Source organism: Callionymus lyra, chromosome 18 (genome assembly GCF_982586985.1).
Source record: "Callionymus lyra chromosome 18, fCalLyr1.hap1.1, whole genome shotgun sequence".
NCBI lineage: Eukaryota > Metazoa > Chordata > Actinopteri > Syngnathiformes > Callionymidae > Callionymus > Callionymus lyra.
The window spans coordinates 20,508,970-20,530,001 of record NC_141835.1 but is presented as its reverse complement, the minus strand read 5'-3'; the positions used below and the strand labels follow the sequence as shown (position 1 = coordinate 20,530,001).

General features: G+C 38.2%; 1 protein-coding gene across 1 annotated transcript in view; it reads right to left on the bottom strand.

The window, feature by feature from the left end:
• alk (ALK receptor tyrosine kinase) overlaps positions 1-21,032 on the bottom strand; it is a 380,098-nt gene that overhangs the window by 61,606 nt on the left and 297,460 nt on the right. The window contains exons 6-9 of the mRNA XM_087779244.1: positions 12,595-12,726; positions 7,211-7,345; positions 5,206-5,309; positions 695-867 (exon numbers count right to left, since the gene is read on the bottom strand). Coding sequence (XP_087635370.1) covers positions 695-867; positions 5,206-5,309; positions 7,211-7,345; positions 12,595-12,726 — 544 coding nt within the window. The remainder of the gene's footprint in view (positions 1-694; positions 868-5,205; positions 5,310-7,210; positions 7,346-12,594; positions 12,727-21,032) is intronic.

Sequence of the window (21,032 nt, the reverse complement as noted above, 5' to 3'; positions counted from 1 at the left end):
CGTAAAATACATACATAATAATAATAATAATACAAGTTTATATTAAAATCCAGTCAATAAAGTAGTTAAATATATTTAATTTATAGTGTATTTCATAATCCCGGAGCAGCTAAGACTGTTAAAATGTCAACTTTATTCATTTTCGGCCGCTTGTTCTGACACATTCCTGCGTCCGTCGGCCAGACTTCCTTCCTCGCACCACGCTGAATCCCATTCTGATTAATCTCCACAAAGGTCAGCGTGTGCGACGCCGGGCGGCTCCACCTCCTGGTTACGGACATGACATTCCGAGTAAGAGCACAAACACTCCGACTAGCGAATGCCGGTATCAAAAATTAATCACCCTCGGGGGGAACAGGATTAGCCAGACTCGGGTGGAGAGTGACTCCGATGGAAATCTTCATTCGCTTGTTGGAGGAGTCGGCGGTAATTGGGAGAAGAATAAGATGGGCAGAGGCATGCAGATCCACCAGGAGTAAAATAGATGTTTAACTGTGAAGAAGCTTCTTTGTATAAGCCAGTGGCTCAGCTGGGATTCATTAATTCTGCTTTACTCTCGGAATATAGAAGCCACGAGTCAGCGTTTTTAAGCAGAACAACATTGTTTTTAAGATAGTTTCATATCCGGAGGAGTCGGTTAAGGAGCCCCCCGGGGAAGAACCCAGGACCATATTTTGAGTCGACCCGGACTCACCAGTCGGCCAGGCCGAAGAGAGGAACCGCCACCGTTTTCCAGCCTTTTTCCCACATGGGCTCACTGGACGAGTGCCAGAGTCTCCGCTGCTCCACCGGGCCGGTGCTGTTCTCCACGATCCACAGTGAGAGCGCCCCCTTCTGCAGGCCGCCGAAGCAAAACTGAAAACGAACCTGTGAAAGAAGCGGAGTTATTAATGTCCCATTTGACACCTTTTTTTAAATTAATTTAAATCTCTGAATGAAAAACAAGCTTATTACTGTGAGCATCTGTTAGCATCACTTATGACTTGATTAAAAAAATGCATTTGAAGGATCATATTTGTTAAAGCAGACATATATCAGCATAATCCCGCTTTAAATATGACAAACAAATAGATAAAAAAGAAAATAAACCACCTAGAATGCCTCTTAAAAAAGGAGGGAAAACCGGTAACTACTTATCTCATATCTTAAATAATGACTGATTGATTAATAGGTATCTCAGAACTAAACTATAATATTAAAACATTACAAATTAGAAAATGTGATTTAATTTGGATTTCTCTATGAAGTTATTTTAACAATTGTCATGGGAACATACAAATACAAAAGTAAAAGGGTATAAATAAAAATAGATAATGGAAATATATTTCCAATTTCAAAGTTTATATATATTTATACAGAAACAATATAGTATATAGTGTACTTGTATATAGTATACAGATACAATAAAAGACTATATAAATATTATTTATAAATACATTTTATTCATAACAAAGTTAATATGTATATTTTAATAAAAGGCTGTGGAAAATGTATTTTTGTATTTTGACAAGAGCTAAGGTTGTATACAATAGTAATGCCTCACACTAAGAGTTCTGATCACATTTGTTAGACTTTCATTTTTCAATGAAATAACTAAAAAAAAGATTGTAGGAACTAAAATAACAAAAGTAAAAAGTAAAAACAAGGCTTTTAAATAAAAAGGGATAGTGTAACTCAGTATTTAATACTTTTACACTTATAAGAAACAGAAATAATAATAAGTGTTACTAATAATATAATAAATAAATAAATAATAATATTATTTAATGTATTGTTTTGTATATTCTTAAGTATAAGCTACAGACACAATAGAAGACAAATAAAATGTGATTTTATAGTTTGACTTAATACATAACAAAGTAAAAAAACAGATGTCGAAATATTATTTTGGCATTTTTGACAGAGCTATACACATCGAAGCGGAAAGGAATTTTTAAATGATTGTCTTCAGAAATAAAAGTTCAAAGTCAAAAATCCAGGGACTTCTTCAGACACAAATGTTATTTTCACATTTGTTGGAGAAAATGTTATTAAACTTTCATTTCTTTATATAATCAATATTACAATCGTTGTGGAAACTGAATCACAAAATAAAAAAGTAAAAACAAAGCACTTTATTGTGTATATTCTTGAGGATAACCTACATACAAAATACAAGACAAATAACATTTAATTTATAGTTCGGTTTTAAACATAACCGTAAAAACAAAATTATGTAGAAAAATAATTATGTTATTTTGACAAGGGCAAAAGTTGGATACACAAACAAAGCTGAAAGATAATTAGCAGGTGATTTAACCTCAATTTCTCTGTGAAATCATGTTCATAAATATTATGAAAACTTAAATTAAAAAAGCACTGAATACATAGGGATAATGTAAATTAGTTTTTAACTTCATCAGAAGCATAAATAATAATAAGAGTAACTATATTATTGTTATTTATTTATTTTTAGTAAATTCCTGAGGACAAGCTACAGACATAATAAAAACCTTAGATATAGTAACATTTTATACATAACAAAGTAAAAATATAATGAAAAAAAAGGATGTAAAAAAATATTTTTGCTATCTTGACAAGAGTTTTAAACAAAAGTAAAGCTGAAATAAAATTACTATTTTTTTTTTATTTAGTTAAAATGCAAAGTTAAACATCCTCGATCGGTAAAAAACTTTAAATCACATTTATAAGAGCAAATGTGATTTTCTTTCATGACTTTCATGTCCCTATTATGTCAATTCAAAATAAGTGTGGAAACTTAAATAAAAAAAAGCATATGAATAAAAATGCACAGTATACATTTGCTTTTAAGTTTAAAAGAAGCAAAATAAAACATATTATCATAATTTCATTTATTCTTATAAGTATTTTTTTAAGATATATTTGAGAATAAGCAACAGTCATAATGAAGGCAATATTTGTAGTTGAATTTTGTACACAATAAAGTAATAAAAAAAAAACGTACGTTGGATGAACAAGTTGTATACAGAAGCGAAGCTGAATTGAAATCACTGAATTATTCTCTTCAGAAACAAAAGTCCAGAGTCAAACATCCTGGGACTCTGCTGTGTTGTCTCTACCTTGTGGACGAATTATTCACACGGAAACCGTGGCCAGACGAGTGAATGTAGCATTATTCTGCAGTTGTTTCTGTTGTCTGCAGGCGCTGACCAAAATAACACACAGTCGATTTAGAAGCGAAGATTACGGGACACTGGGCAGGACATGAAAGTCAACACGGTCTGGTGATAATACCCAAAACTAATATCCTGCGTGTTGCTGTCCAAGAGAGGCAGGCTAGATGGAACTGCTCGGTTTGGTGTTGAGAGAAGGATTTAGTGTGTTAATCTGGAATCATGGCTAATCTCTGGCTCGCTGCCGACAGGCTACAAGGAAAATTCTGTGATGTTGCCGAGCCTGCGCTGCAGTGCATTATCAGAAACCTTTTAGTCACACCTGAGCAGCAGCGAGCGTCTCCTCCTTCTCCACCTCCTCCTCTTCTTATCTTCCACGATTCAAACTTTATTGCCGTTTGTTCTGACCTTGCGAGCAGCGAATGACCTTTAGGGACCTTTTTTTTTCTTTTCATTTGGCTTGTCTGGTTCCGTGTGGGGGCTCTGAGGCTGTCAAAAGCCAGCGGGTCGCCGATGAGCGATAATCAGATGACCGGCGGAGAGTTTAAATGTCAGACGCATCCGAATCAATCAGGACTCGAGGTAAATAATCTCTTCACTTCGAGAATCGCCCCTCTGAATAATGCTGGATTCATATTTCAGGCTCGGCCAAACAAGGTCAAACTAATGCATTAGATGTCTCAACTGTTTCCTGGAATTACAATCAAAGAAAATGATCTAACTTTGTTTGCAAACTATAGTGAGTAAGTGGAATGTGCTCTCATGCCAGGTTTGAATCAACCACTTCACTTACACTTCAATGGAATATTTTCAAGGCTACATTTATTCACAGTTATTCATAGATTTACACATTTTTCCTTTTATAAATTAAAATGCCTATACATGTGTTAGCAGTGTTGTGCCTCAATGAGTCCATTCAATGATAGTTCTTGAACTAGTTGATATTTTGGCGCACAAAAACGCTTACGTCGTCAAAGCAAAGAGTATCAGGTGAGGCGACAACAGCATGTAGTTGACAGAATCGACAAAGTATCAAGGATTCCTCCTATAATCATTTAGACAAGTTTTATGACAAGGTCGACGAGGATTGAAAACGTTCCAAAAATTGATTTTCTTTAAAGAAGAAAATCTCTGTCAGGAAAGCAAACGCATCATTGCTACTGTGGACTTAACAAAAATGCTGTCCTGATGTAAACTTGTTCTTATGGGTTCAAAATGATAGGTAGCTAGGTAGGTAGAACTAAATTGTTTTTTTCCAACAAGCCACAGCAAATACAGCAATTTTTCATAAAAAAATAGACCAAAATAAAATAAGAACAAGAACAAAGAGAAATAAATAGAAAGAACAAGATGATACAATCTAAGTCTAAAGATAAAGATAAAGAACATAGATCAAAGAAAAATAACACAGACAAAGGATACAAAGACTAACATAGAATAGAACATCATGATACTTTTACTATACAGTATGTCCGGAATCATCATTTATTTAATTTTTATATTCCCACTGTAATGTAACACCCACTTATTTAATTGGATTTCATTCATGTTATTTAACCAATGATAACTAATTATATTCTAATTAAATAGAAAAATAAATGGCTGTTTACTTAGAGGTATGTACTGTATTGAATGTACAACAACCAAGACACACTCGCTCAAACCGATGGCAGTAATATCACTCCATAGACGTCCGTCATGATGTGACGTGCGTCCTTAATCCCACCCTGTGATGACGCACTGACGTAATCCCGCCCATGGCATGTCGGCTCAGTCGACGCAGAGTCATGAGATGTTTGTAAATGATTTTTTGAGAAAATTAAAGGCTGTTAAGTGCGCCTTATAGTGCGTAAAATAAGGGTATGTTATTATCCCACTTCTGATGCTAATTGTTAACCGGTGAAGACAGAAACCTGCACACAAACACTTGTACGACTCTAAACGCGTCAACGCTAACATCCTACTTCTGGCACCAAACACCAAGAGAAAGGAAAAATAAATCAACAGGATGAAGAATATTTTCTCGACAGACCCGACAGATGTGAACGCCTGACACAAGCGAGGGTCTCACCATGCATGGGGAGTTCCTCAGAGGAGGCGGGAAGAGCGGACTCCTCAGCAAGGCGGAGCTGCGAAGGCCTTTGAACTGGTTCCCATCCACGGAAAACACAGCACCTGTGAAAGAAAGACAAGGATGAACGAGTGAATAAAACATCCGGAGAGGTGCATACCTGACTACAGGTATGGTGAATGCCGTTGATTGGTTGCAATCAAGGTTGTGAAAGAAAAATCAAGTGCCTTCATTTTTTGCCTTCACTGTGAATATATGACTAAAGAGGAGCCAAAGTGTTGGTTTTGCAGGAAAGAGTCATGAGCTGCACACATGCCCACAAGCTGAGCTGCAGACATCCCTTTGCCAAAAGTGTTCTGGCATCACGAGTCACTGTTCTCAACTCAGGAGCTGGTGGGTAATTCTCAGGACTGTAGTGCTCTGATGGCTTGTATTTAGGGGAACAGTATCAAGACCAGCCGAGCTAATCACATATCAGCGCCGCCAGATGCTCCACAAATCCAAATATCCATCAGACTTATCTCCATCCTGCTGACTGGATCAAGATCCAGAATCTCCCGCCTCATTTTAGTTTGTTTCTAAAATGTTCCTTTTGTAACAATTCTGTCAGATGCTAACGGCTAATGAGCCAAACCTATGATGAACGAGAAAACAACCAAACCATGATGGAAAAACGACACCAAGTAAAAAGCTGATGTAACTGATATTAAACAACTTTTCTCTCTAAATCCATTATGTTATAATGCTATTAATTATTTTGAAGGACAGAAAATAAAGGGGCAAAGAAAAAGGTTCTCAAATAAGAAACTTAAGGGAGTTGTTGATCAATGATTCAATAATAAATACACAATAAAATTGTCTCAAGGTCTCAAGCAGGCAAGTTCCCACGCAGTTTTATTGATTCGCTCTTTGAGAAGGAAGTTAGGTTAGAAGTGTTAAATTACCTTACACAACAAATGATAGTTTTTTTTAACTGTAATGTTAAGTTAATGGCTATTCAACTAAATGCTTGCTTGTGCTAGCTGCAGTGAGGACAATTAAACACACCTTAAAACTTTATATATTTGCATATGTGGAAGATTATAACATGTTAATCAATAGTTTAAAAATAATTACAATCTCAAATATTAAATTGAGACATTTGTATGATGTACTGTGAATCAAACATTAATGGCTAATACTTTTTGATCTTTTTCATATTTTTAAATTGTTATCACTGTGCGTTATAACTTGTTAATATGTTGTATTATCAGTTTTATCTTGCCCTTTAAAGTATATACTTTATTGAGTATTGTTTTGATTGTTTAAGCGCTTTGTGAACCTGGTCTGGAAAAGCGCTATACAAATAAAAATTACTTACTTACTTACTAACTTAATATGATATATAATTGATCATTTGTAAGCTGTTAATTGAATAGTTAATTATGACTTGTTAAGTTTTTGGTAACAGTTTGTAAAAAGGTTATAAAATACTTAAATAAAGTTCATTTATTCATAGCTATACTTTATAAATGATTAGTCCATGATGAACCAGCCATTAGTAAATTACTTACTGATAGGTCATTAGTATTAATAGTATTAGTTAATATTTAAAAATGTCATTGGGATCATTCTAAAGTTGCAACTATTCCTCATTCCCGTTAATACATCTCAAAATGATTTAGAGTTGTAAACAAATACTGAAGAGGCCATTAATAACTAATCAAGTAACCCAACATAACCCAAAACCCTTGTGTTATCTCTCGGTCAAGGGGACCCTGATGCGCGAAAACAAACATGTTTGAGGTATCCCTTGTGTTGCCAATGGGTCAAGGTGAAAGACAGAGATAACACAAAGGTTAAATTAGGTTCAGAAAGACAAATGTTTTCAATCTTCGCTCCAGATCAGACTTTTTGACAGCATCACTTGCTGTCGCTGCCGAACTTTTGAAATATGATCTTGGAATCAATAACCCTCCACACGGAGACCTCTCATCGGTGCAGTGGACCAGTACTGATGAGGTACCTGATGACGGGCAGTTGTGTCGGTGCGTCTTGGCCACCGACTTGAGCCTCCTCCACGAAAGTCCGCGGCCCATTACCGACTGCCAGCTGCACTCGCCCTCTTCGAACGAACAGTAGCTTCCGTTGAGGAAGCGTCCTGGAGAGAGACAGAGAAGGAGAATCGTCAGGGCAGGAAAACGACGATGAGAGGACTGGGCTGTTAATAATGACTCGAAGGGGCGGAAGAGACCGAGTGGAGTGAATGCTGAGAGCCAGTCAGGGAGACGAAGAGAAAAGTGAGTTTTGGTTTGAGACAAGGAGATGAGCGACGGTGAAGTGAGCAGCTAAGGGGAAGTTAAGGGTAGCTGGCCGACGACCCAAAGTGCTCCTCGAATTCCTTGAACTAAGTTGTTGAAAAACGAGAATCCATGAACATTTAAATTACGATTTCATTCAAGAAAGTTCTCAGATGAGGTTAGCAAATGTTAGAAGTTCTTCCAACTTTCAAAAGTTTTTGGCAACACATCAGTTCGAAACTGGATAATACTGGAATGAATCTTTTCTTTCATCCTAAATAACAAAAATGGGCCATTACCAAAACAGACAGATGCTCTCGTAAAGGACCTGAACATAAACGCACCAAACTGGACTGAGGGATGAAGGAATGGTGGCAGAGTGGATGTTCAGTAGTCTGGAAAGAACTTGGATCACACCTCAGAAAAAATGCTTTGAGGCGAAAAAAGAACACCAGGATAAAGGAAATCACTTTTGTTTAAAACAAGAACAAAGCAAAAGCCCGGAAATTGATGCACCATTATTTTATTATTACTTACTCTCACAGGCAAGTTAACTTTTTATTTTGCCACTGTCTACTTCCTGTTCTCCACCACTTTTTTTATTTCAGGACACACTACTCATTGCTACTGTTGAATGTGATCTGGGCAGACCTTTTTCATTTTACCTTACGAGAATCGCATCATTTGCATAAATCAAGGAAGTTAACATAGAAGTTCAAGATGTATGAGTTTCTGGTCAAGTCCAATCGTCCCAGAAGATGCTCACACAAAAATTGTTCTGTTCAGTTTAAGTGGGATGTTTCACACATTGCTGTATGTGGTGCTGCTATCATATTGCAAAAAATGAAGAGCCCACAACATTGGTGGTAAAGCTTGCTGGTATTTTATAATCAATAACTTAAGAGGGAGTATAAAGATGCGACCAAAACAGTTTTTACTTCCGAGGGAAATCGAAAATCCTAAGAAGAATGTTCTGTATTAATCTCTCCTTGCAAGTAAAATTGTTGCGACTTTAAACCAAATCTGTTATATATTCTTTAAGTTCACAGCTATAAATCAGACTACTAACCCTCACAAGGTTAAACATTTTATAGCTCCTCTGATCGCGCCGCAAACCCACCCACCCTTAATTTATTAGGTAGGTCAATAAAGGTGTCATGTGACTGCTCGACTGACCAATTGGCTGAGTTGGAGGAAGTGTATTTTGGTATTAAGGGTGAGAGGAAGGAAAGATTTGTTGTTTGTTGAACAGCTCCAGACGAGAAAATTTTTTTCTGCCGTTGTGATCTAGAGCAGCCATTTTGTCAGTTACGAATTTACTTCATTGATTAATTTGCTTATTCTCTTATTGGGGGTCCTGCGGTTTCTGGAGCCTATCCCAGTTTATTCTGGTGAGAGGCGGGAGACACCCTGAACAGGACGCCAAAAATAAGTAATCTGCAGAAAGTATGGTAAGAGACAACTGCACATCCAAGATCAGATGATGACTTTTGGGAAAATCTTCCAAGAGAAAAGCTGAGCCCTTCTTTTGGTGGCTTCATCCGCCTGGTGGTCATAAAGTAATGGCCATCTAAGATCCACACTGTCGAAAAGATGTAAGAAGGGAAATTTTTGTTCAGTGAATCGTATTATAATAAAATATAGGGTTTGTGGAGGTCATCGTTTTGTTAAGATTCTGAGAAAGACGGGCCTAAAGTAGTGACACCATCAATGGTGAGGAAGAATGGGGTTGATTACAGCTTTAAACCCTTGTTTGCATCCGGCTTTGATGTGAGTGCCATCAAAGCTGGATGCAAACATTCCCTCAATAACGGCACAGGAAAGATATGGCAGAAATTAGCGGGCCTCAGATCAGCCAGAGGAGAGCCGACGACGCCGGGGCCAGGATGCGCCGGGGCTCCACGGGGACGGTGTCAGAAAGGTTTGTGATTGACGCGACGGAAAGCTGGTTCCTCCAGCTCCTACTTGTTAATGAGAGGTGGCTTCTGAGGGATTTAAATAGATAAAATCAGAAAAAGTCTCGGAGAGATCACAGAGAATACACGAGCATGGAGGGAACAGAGCGTGAGTCCTCGCGGTGGGGGTCGTGACTGCCGATGGGCGACGGAATTGGAATAATTAGGAAGCCCAAGGTGAGGTGTGAGGAGGTCTGGGTGACGGCTAATTCATCACATGGTGACAGACAGGAAATCAAGTCTGACGCTAATGAGCCATATCATCATGACCACCAGCCGATGGGGCCTTCTTTTATGTCAGCGGTCAGTACAGGATGTAACGGGGGAAAAAGTTGATAATATTAATATTGCAGGCTTCAATCAGAAAAATAAAAAAGTTAATTTCATTATTCAGAATGTGCAAGGGACGCAGAAGGTGTTCTAGCTAGCTGTTGCAATTTATTTAGTAAATTACCCTATTGACCTATATATAATTATTTTTCAGATAAATGCACTGGTCCCTTGTTCACCTTATGCTGTCTGGCAATTTTTATTATTTTTGCACCTCTGCATATTTAAATGTAGCGATCAATCAACCCCACTAAATAGATCAGTGGCCCAGAATGGCATCATGGGAACCTACTGTTTTGCTGGCACCATAAGTAAGGTGGCAATTACTGTCTGCCACTAAGTTCCATAGTTTATAGAAAATGTTAAGTTTTTGCTGTTTGCAACAATGTAAATAAAGATAAAGCTATCTGTCATTCTAATTCTATTTCAAACATAAACGTCCAGCACCTGTTGCTGCACAGCGCTATAAACCCCTTAACTACCTTTTCGTTATTGTTTATTGAAGGAGATTTTCAGAAACCTTACCCCCCACAAAAAAGAGGGACCACTATATATCTAAAAAAAAAGTGATGCTGTCCTACATTTGGTGAATGAACCAATCAAAACACTCAACAGAGCCAGCGGGCTTGACTGATGGAGAAACAAAACTATCCCATTAAAAGTAGATCATGAATATACTGTATACAAATTACTTTCGAAGCTAACTTTAAGATCTGATCAAATATGATGTCAGTGTTTGGTATGGTAATGACGCACCAAAAAACCTTAATTAAACAAAAGTCAAAGATTTGCAAACAAACAAATGTAAAGACACCTGTACCCCACTTTAATTTGTTGGCCCACTATTTCAGTGAATTGTGAATGTGGCGATTGTAAGGGATGATTGCTGGTTTCTGTCCCAGAAAGAGAGTGTGAACATGGCCAAAAAGGTTGACGAAAGAGCCAATTGACTCCTGAGAAGAGATGTCCGATGAGTCAGAAAAAAATAACAGTTATATAATGGCTCTGGAGAGAGGAGCGGGTCCTTTTTTCGGTAAAAGTCTGGGACATTGGGAGAGGAAACATCTGGGTTTATGATGCATATAGAGCTATCTGTCGATTGTTGAGAGGTCATGTAACTGTTGGGACTACCCAGACTACCCACTGTGTCTATAAAAAACATGCCATTGCAGAAAGAGATGCTTTGACGGTTGCCAAAAACGAAATAATCTTGTGATAAGATTCCACGTATGAGGTCCATCCGTGTCAAATCCATCGCCTGGCCGAAACTTCTGCTTCTTCGTAAATAACGCAGGATTAAATTCACATCAGTTACGATGGTTCACACGGCAAACAAATAATCCGTTACTGCTTTTTCATCCCCAAATTCTAATTTCCTCTCCATAATTAAAACACACAGACTGACAATTATCCAGTTTAAATGGTGATTATAATCTGGGCTGTCCCACTCACGGCCAATTAGCACTGATAAATCCCCTCGCATGTGGGAGCGGAAACTCCAAGTTCCCCGTGGTTAGCTGGGGCACATGGGAGAAGCTGTCAAAAATAATAAGCCTCACAGTGGGCGACCGGAATCGCCATGATCTAGAATAATTCATATTATTCAATTGAAACTCATCGGGGGAGCTTTGTCCTAGTCCAGGTAGACAGTGGAACTACTTTAAAGCTTGATTTGGATGTAAGTTGATTTCAAGTGGCTCAATGATTATTTAGTCAAATTAAATGTTATACAAACCAATAATATTTAGTTTTAAATCTATACTTTAAAATTCAATATTTTGAATATCTTATTTTGTTACTTTCCCTTCTTGATTCCTGGTTCCAGTCCGTAGTGTCAGAGCATCCTCATTCCTATGCCTGCCCTTCCTATTGTTCTTAGTTTTCTCCCAGTTGCGTTGATGGATTTCTCAGTGATATTGATCATTTAAAAATTGATCGTTTAGAATATTCTTTCCTTGATTTATTATGATTGTTCTGATTTGTAAGATTTCTCCATTTATTTGTTTTTTTCCCCCAACTTTTGTTCTTCCTTTTCTTCTGGTGTTTTGTGTTTAACAAATTGTCAACCTTTTTGTGTCGAGTCTCCCTTTTCTTCAGTAAGAAGTATAGTTCGTAATTTTAGGAGACTCAAAATAAAATACGATAATTAAATAAAATTAATCACAAACAGAATACATTTAAAATCAAATTGAATTAAACATAATTAGAACAGTTATTTCAAAGAGCAATTCTCTATCCATCAAATCTTTTTTCATGTCCATCTTTTACTTTTACATGTGCATAATGTTAGAATTCTATTGATGTTTCTTTGTATAATCAAACAGAACATTTGTCGGATGTGTAAAGTGTAAATAAATCAAAAACAATCATAATACAATTTTACAATTATCAAGATCTTTGCTCAATAATTTGCAAAAAACATTTAAGAAATGAATACAATTCTGTAGAGTTGCTGCAAAATAAATTTGCTCTACTAAACTTGGGGTTATTAAATCACTCTCTATTGAAGAGTAAACTTGTAAACTTGTAAAGATAATATGATCTCAGCAGCATTTGTTGTCTCCATAGGAGCGACAATGAATCTTAAAAGACTATATGCAAAAATGCTTGCATGCAAGTCGGTCTATAAAAAGATTCTTTGGCACCACAGCCACACAAGCAGCCGGGCCTCGGGGACTCAACTGAAAGAGATGTCAGCACACTTGGCCACCGTTCCTCCTGAAGCTCTGGTGGGGCGGGGGGATTAAAAACCAGGCGACGATCGTGTGCACACACTGGAATGTTTCTGTGTTACAACATCCGTGTCGGCGGGTCAGTGTACTCACGGCATCGCTCGCCTTCGTCATCCCCGAGTGGACAGTCCGTTCTGAAGTCACACAGCTTGTCCAGAGGGACTCCGGGTCCCTGGTGACACTGGTACTGGCCCTCAAGTGTGATGTTTTGGCCCAGGGAAGTAGCTGTTGAGAGAAGGACATGAAGTCAGAGAAACGTTGTGTGTAATACCTTCACCGCAGAAGTTGCCTAACGAGTTAAGCCCTTTGTGTTTTCTCAGGGTCAAGGTGACCCAGAGGCCTCCCTGGCTTCCAGAAATACACATGCAGTGATGGAGGTCGTTCATCTTGACCCAGAGACAACATAAGGGATACCACAAACACATTTGTTTTTGGGCCTCCAGGTCACCTTGACCAAGAGACAACACAAGGGTTAAGTACATAGTGTATTTTTTGCAGAATTGACAAAAACAGTTGACCATTAAGGACACAGAGTATGTCAAACCTCTCTGAGGAGATCTCCAGAGGGATTAATAAAGTTTTATAAAGTTTTTTAAAGTTTTAAATCCCAATCACAAACTTACTTAAAGCAGTAATAGATCAGGAACAGTTTAACTGCATTGTTGTTGAACCTATTTGCGCCGTTGCCACATACCTCATGTGCAATTGTTTAAAAATCAAGATTTTCGTTATGTGTTTTTTATTTTTTTTTTAGTTTCGAGTTGAAAAAGCCTCTCGGTACAGGCTCCCGAGGTGGGTCGTCCAGACAAAGTTATGGAATAAATGGGATTAAGGTACTTCGGATTTACTAGTCAATCAATCTTGGTCGAGAGCGAAAAACCAAAAACAGGGGTAAAGAGTTGTTGTAATTAATAAAATTCTCCAAAGCGTTTTAAAAAGTTCCAGTATGGACAAGAAAAGTGAGAAGAATTAATGAGCTGAAAAGACAAAACTAAAAATGAAGCGATACAAAAGCCTGAAGTAAGGAGCGCCTTCAGAGAAGAAAACAAGTTTTCCGTTCAACCCCAAGGGTAGCAGGAAACCCACCCCAACCTCTTTGCCCTAAAGAGAAGTGTTCAAAGAGGACTTATGCCAGTGCTCACGAGTGGCCCTTTGTCGAGGCAACTGGAGTGTGTCGTTCTCCAGGGGCCAATTACGGGTAACATAGTGGCCACAGATAGATGTATAAGTCAGGTTTACTGACCATATCATTTCAAACAGTAAATCATGGAAGACTTTTGACAATTGTACTAAACTCAGAATGTTGGCGCTCTGCAAAGGGGCTCATTTAAATTTAAATTTAAATGTGTTATCTCAGGGTCAGGGTGACCCTAAGGCCCCAGAAGAAATGTGTTTATGGTATTCCTGGTTTTGTCTTGAGGTAAATGACCTCCACCTCTGCATATGTATTTATGGAAGCCAGAAAAGATGTTCGCCTTGACCCAGAGACAACACAAGGGATACCAAAAACACATTTGGTTTCGGGCCTTCAGGTCACCTTGACCCTTAAATAACACAAGAGTAAATTGCCATAACTTGTAAAAGAGACACTCGTGATTCAACACATGGCTTGCTAAAGGCTTGAAGCAAGTGCATAGACTAAGGTAAGGTAATCTTACCATAAAAACAATATAAGAAGTCACATTTACTAATATTATATTCTAAAAGAGATAAAAACACCTTTTTAACAGTAAAATAAACTTGATGACAAAAAACAGGTCAAAGTCAACCAATGTTTATACAGTACTGTGAGGCAGAAAGAAGACGAATGACAGTCCCAGAAGAAATTACTGGATAAAACATAGGCCGGGACACAAAAGGGCATTAGTCATCCATAAAGGCTAACATCAGCAGCGACTGTAAACATCATACAACATCCAGATACGGACCGTAGCAGAATAAATAACCTTGTAGAGAGTCTGCATAAACATGTATCTGTGAGTGGAGTACATATCCATCAGACAAGGAGCAGAAGAAGGACAAAAAAGAATAATAATGACCCAGATACAGAGGTAGCACACGGCGGAGCTCACATGTGAATACACCAACAACAACTGATGTCACTCCTAACAACGGCTCAATTGAACGCGGCTTCATTTGCATCTCTTTGCAAATGAGAGCTCTGCGTGACGACGACTCGCACTAATCATGGCGACACGCGACAAGAGCCAGAGTTCTTTTCTGCCTGTGCTGTGGATCACAAATGACTGCCAGCGTGCGGAGATCTTCGTCAGAGTGGACGTCATCGTAACGTGTCACGTGTCGCACCTTGTGGAGGGTTTTAAGTAGTGATGGGCTGATGACGCTTCATGAAGCATCATGTTGTTTAGAGGTCAGTAGGTGGCGCCATCAGTTTAAAAAAGTATGTGGTGTTTCAATAGAACAGTTGTTCTAAACACTGCTTTATGAAGCTTCATCAGACCATCACTATTTTAAGAGACCAGGGGCCTCATGTACAAAGAAGTTTGTTGAACTTCTACTTAATACCGTCGCACACACAAATACAAGCACTTTTCCTTATATTCTAATCAACGAGGAATTAAGCCTTGTTCGTCCCTTTCCATGTCCTCATTTAAATCACATTTAATGAAACAGAGTCTGTGATTTTTCTCTCTGTGATCAAAAAAGAAAAAGAAAATATGAATTCAAACTGGATTAAAAGTTTATATTAGTTAATTTAAACATTTCTGACATGAATCACATACTTCAATTTAAATTAGAGCTCCAGTGGAAATGTTTGTATTTTACATACGTGGTTATTAATGCAAATACTTTATTTACAGGCGATCAGGGGCTTATTTGAAACGTCTTTAAATGGAATTTAAGAAGAATAAAACTGTAAATCAATAACTAAAAGTTCTGAGTAGTGATGATGATGATGAAGATGGTCTGATCGTCTGAGCTTCAAATGAATGTGTGGCTCAGCTGCGCAACACAAATTCTTATGACAGTTATAAAATAATAGCGTTTTGTTTATAAATTACAAATTAACAAATAATGTGACGGTTACTTGGCTTTAGATGCTTTCATTCTGCTGCTTAAGTTTGATAAAATCATGATTTTGTTTCACAGGAACATCTGTGACTCTCGTAGAGAACACTTGAAGTGCTTAGACGCTGATAATTTTGTTTGTTATATTATAAAAATTTCTGAATTGCGTGAAATAGCGGATTAAAATATTCAGTATAAAACGATCGATGTTGTCTTAATAAATACAGATCATCAGTTTGGTGAATAAGAACATATTTATAAGTTTGTGAATTATTTAATAGCCACTCGTGTAACTAAAACTACTTGTGTGAGTGTTCATTTTTGATCAATATTGATATTAATGTAACTCTGATGTGAACATCTCAACGTGACTAGAGAGGCTGACATGCATCCCAGCAGCTGATCCATACAAACGTGTCGGGAATTCCGACCTTTTTAACACTCTTTTCCTTATTGATACTTATGGAAAAAAAGGTTCGTGCGTTATTTGTACGTACGACCCCTTAGTACATGAGGCAACATGATACTAAGCTAATAAACTACTAAAATAATCAACAAAAGACATTTGACCTGATAATTTTTTTATATCTATATATATCTATATAAATAGATATATATTTGATAATGTTGTATGAATATTATTTTGGTAATGTTGTAATATTGTTTTCGTTTTAATTTTTATTTCGATAAAGTGTGTGTAAAATAAAACTTTAAAAATTTTACATTTGTTAATTTTTATGTTAAAATTAAACTTCCGGTCCTTAGATGGCAAAATTCATGTCCTTTGCATCTTAAAAGTCGTTTAAGTGGCTAAAGCACATTTCAAATACTGATGAGTACAATAGAGGTCCAAGATCAATTCAAGAGATACTTAAATCAACACATTATTTGCCCTTTAATGAACAATGAAATCCTGTGAGATCCCAGTGATAACTGAGCACGAGAGGATACAGTCTACTCCAGACGCTTTTAAAGCCGACGTTTGGACTCATTTTTATTTCAAAACAATTAAAAGCAGTTACGACTTCGTCAAGAGGCATGTGGTTTGGAAATTATGCAACTCAAGAGTCAAGTACTATATCGCAATATATCGTTTTGTTGCCAGTATATCATTAAATGCAGTGGATCGCCAGATCCTTAACATACACAAAAGAGTAATAAAGTACTAGAAGTGGCAAGCCTGGATTCATTTTCCCTCCTTGCTTCAGTCCGTGATATCTGTAAACTTATAACAACTGACAGGTTAAAAAAAACAGCTTAAGTTGACAGCAAGCTTGCACTCAAGAACGATTCTGCACCATTAGAAAATATGAGCTTCCAACAGAGGTGTCAAACTCAATTACACGTGAGCCAAACATCTAAAAGTCAGGGGTTGAACAAAACTCATAATTTTTGAACAGACTGTGTGGATGTGACATCAGTCTCGAGGCTAATTTCATCATAAAACTTTATGGTTAGTTGAAAAACACAGAATTTAAAGTCTATCAACAACATCACTGCCACGCGCTTAATGGACACTCTCTACATCTGTATCAATTTTACCGTATTTGGAATAATAATGATAATGGCTGAAGCCTATCCCAGCTACTTTGGGCATTACATGGCACTCATAGAAATAGACAGCCATTTAGCACACACTCTCAACTTCTCAACTATAATATATTCACCTATGCATCAACCAGGGTAAATGCAAGCACATGGAGAACATACAAACTCCACACAGGAATCACACAATGTAAAAACAAACTCTCCTGACTCACTCACATGTTTCAAATGTTGAAATCTTCCTCTCCAAGATGCTCTAAGTCCCTCATCATGACCGTGTTTTGAACTTTTTTCTCCTCCGTCTTAAACCCCAGCGAGAGCAGGGGTATTATAATGGTCTTCACTCCTCCAGCCAGCTGTTATGACACCCACTTTGTTTATACAACGAGTCCCTTCGACGAGAACACTTCTGGGACTGATGAATAGCGGTGAACCTCGATGCTTAACCTATCGCAGCAGAGTGGCTGTGGTTATGGTAAACGAGATTTAATCTCCAAGTGTTTTCAGTGGGCGGGGCTTAAGATCATTTTCTAATGTAAATATATCAATGAAAAGAGGGTTTTATACAAACAGACACATACTGATGAGTACAATCGAGTCCAAGATCAATATAAGTGACACTTAAATCAACACATTAGTTGCCACTTTAAGTAAGTAAGTAAGTAAGTAATATTTATTTATATAGCGCTTTTCCAGACCAGGGTCACAAAGCGCTTTAACAATCAAAACAATACTCAAAAAAGTTTATACTTTAAAGATAAAGATAATACTGAGAACAACACAGGAGTTCCAGAAAATCAAGGAAAAGCCTAAACAAATAGAAACGTCTTAAGATGTTTCTTAAAGGAGTCAGTAGACTCCATCAAGCGCAAAGAGAGAGGAAGATTGTTCCAAAGCTTAGGAGCAACAGCCTGAAAATATTTCTCTCCTCTGGTCCTGAGCCGTGTGCGAGGAACCATAAGTAGATTCTGATCCACAGACCTCAGAGCCCGAGCTGGGGTGTAAGGCTGGATCAGATCAGTGATGTAAGGAGGAGCCTGACAATGAATAGCTCTGAAAGTAAGAACCAGAATTTTAAAGTTGATCCTGAAAGAAACTGGAAGGTGAATTCACACAAAATTTGTTTTTCACAAAACGACCTAAAGATACTGGTTTGTGACTAGAGAAGGAATTTCTGCCTATCTTAAAAAAGTAGGACAGCTCAGAGTGGGTCTGATGTCAGTGGGGAGTCAAAATGATGGATGTACTGTATGTTAATCCATGTGAAAGTATAAAAAAAATATATCAAAAAAGACTAGGACAGCCAAATGATCCATAAGATCATTTTTCTGTCAGTTGATTTTTTCCTCTCTGCATTTGTCACTGTAAAATCTGCCCTATAATTCTTTAACCACATTTTGGCACTTAACTGTAAAAACAGATGTTGAGAAAGTGACCAGGTAGGCACAAATGTGTTTCATCCCGACTCGGTAACAGAACTTGTAGGTTGACTTTACATGTGAACCTTATCAGCGGTATGATGTGATGTGTCAATCAAGCAACAGTAAAGATTATATCAAGCAATAGCAGGAACTATCTTCTGAGCAGAAGCAATGATGAAATTGTGGTAATAAATCTTGATAAATATTTAGTTGCCACAAGTGAAGAGACCGCAGACCTCTCTTCTTACTCTAGGTACTGCGATAAATGGTCCAACTCCACTGGACAGAAACAAACCACAGGTCAAGAGCTGGTTAAAACTGACTGACATCCCTTAACCACATTGTTTGTGTCTTCCTCTTAGATAAAGAGTTATATCTACTAGCTTTAGTCTCTAACAAAGGGCTGCAGACTCAGCTGAGGAGTTCAGGAAGCACTCGCTGCCTTCCTTTGGGGAGCTCAATGAATTCAGAGTTGGAAAACATAACAGGGCATAACAAACGAATAGAACTCTGACTTGGGAATTCTTGGTTAAAGCTGGCTAAGTTTGCTCAAATGTGGGAGTTTACATCAAAGTTTCAGTTTCATACTTTTAAAACTCATTTTGGTCTGAGAGCTCACCAGGTTATCATGTTTCCTCGAGAGATTTTCATGGTGAGGTAGTTCAGATAACACAGAAACATACTTTCTTGTCCAAACTGATTTTTTTCTGCAGTTCAATATATAAAAAAAAGTTGATATGCAAGAAACCACTGATATTGTGTGATACATGCCAGGGCTGAAGGTGGCGTAATGCTGCTTTTACAAATATAAAAGCTAAAGGACAAGGACATCAGTTTTCATGCCATGTTTGATCACCGTCGTGATAGTCTAATGTGAGTCATGCCTTGGCTGGACTGTTCATCGGGACGGTGCCAGAAGGGCTTAGTTTTACAGCTGACTGATCCAATAAAATATTTGAGAAATTCACTGAAAGTGGCCCATTGGTTTATTTTCAAACGGGCAGAGGGCTCGTCCCATCAAAGTTGGACCTACACACATTGCTGCCCCGGTTACAGGGCCGTGTAATTGTAAATTCATTGATATTTATGGTAGAAAATGCAGCGGGAAACGGTGTTCTGAAAAATGGGAAGCCATTAAAAGATGGCGAGCTGCTACAAACAAAAAGGCACACGCTAATTTGTGTTTAAAAGTTGGATAAAATAATCTTGGGCAGAGACCCCCCTCATGGATGGGCTTAGACTCATATATAAAGTCAAACAGGAAGACTGCTGAAGATGAAACCAACGAAGGTGTTGCCATGTTAGCGACATTATCATTAGCGAGCACTTCACGGGCGCTGCTGGGTTCTCAGGAAGTGTCAGACATGGATGAGGTTCACCGAACAAAGAGACACATTAGCGAGCTGCCTCCCACAGACCGCCATTGTGCGGCTCTGGAAAAAGCCTCTCGATGTCACTTAGAAAGCTCATCTCACTTCTTTGGAAATTTTCACCTGAATAGGCGACTTGAGCACGATGCTCGGTATTGTCGCTTTATACTATCAGTTGTCAACAGTCGTTCGTACAATGGCAGCGCGTGGATAATGCGCTGACTCACAAGATGATGTCAGTCAAAGGTTAATAAAGCTTTTGTGATGGTAGAACAAGGTTGCGAGTGTGGAGGTGGGTAGGCTCCACACATGTATTATGTATTCTCTGTGCTTGGTGGCTTCCTTAGAGAATAACGTTGACTCCCCCAGCTGAACATTCATCAAGCCAGTGAAGAAAGTTCGCTACAGTGAGACCTTCGGGCGAGGTATGCAAAAATCATCCATTCATCTCTGGGTGATGGCAGTCGGATAAAAAGCATCACCCTGAACTTTAAGACCCCCTCAACGCAGGGAGACGTGGCCACTGCACTCCTGGCCTACCGCAGTCCCTAAATCACATGTGTGGAAGATTGTAGAAACAAGTGGGTCAGCGGGGGATGAATAGCCTCCGGGAGAAAGTGAGCTCTGTTATCCCAGCACTCAGGGGGCTGCTGTGGCTTTGTGAGGGGAGTGATGTATGAGGACGGAGAGATGAGTGAGGATGCAGGAGCCTCTGATAAATGGCCAAAGAAACATGGCAGGCCAGGAAGATGCGGCTCTTGTTGGATGCAGCTGAGTGGGCAACGATACAAAGCTGACCAACATTATTCAGTTCAGACAAACACACAGTTTACATGAGGACATTAGGAGGTCAATGACGAGACTTTGGGACATTAGAGTGTCTCTCCATCATCTCTGATGGTCTACAAGGAGAGAGTCGTCAAAAGAGCTGGAAAAAAAACTCTCGTTTCTGAAGGGGGATCTTCCGGACTCTTCTACACTTTACAGTAGTAATCTGGACACAATTACTTCATTGCTGTCCAGTTAAAGCAAGCCTATAAACCGGGTGGTGTTGACTTTATTTTTAGAAAGTAAGGTGCACTTAAAATCCTTTATTAAAAAAAAAAAAATTAATAGTGAACTTAAATATCTGGAGCACATTATCCCTTGTGTTGCCACTGGGGCG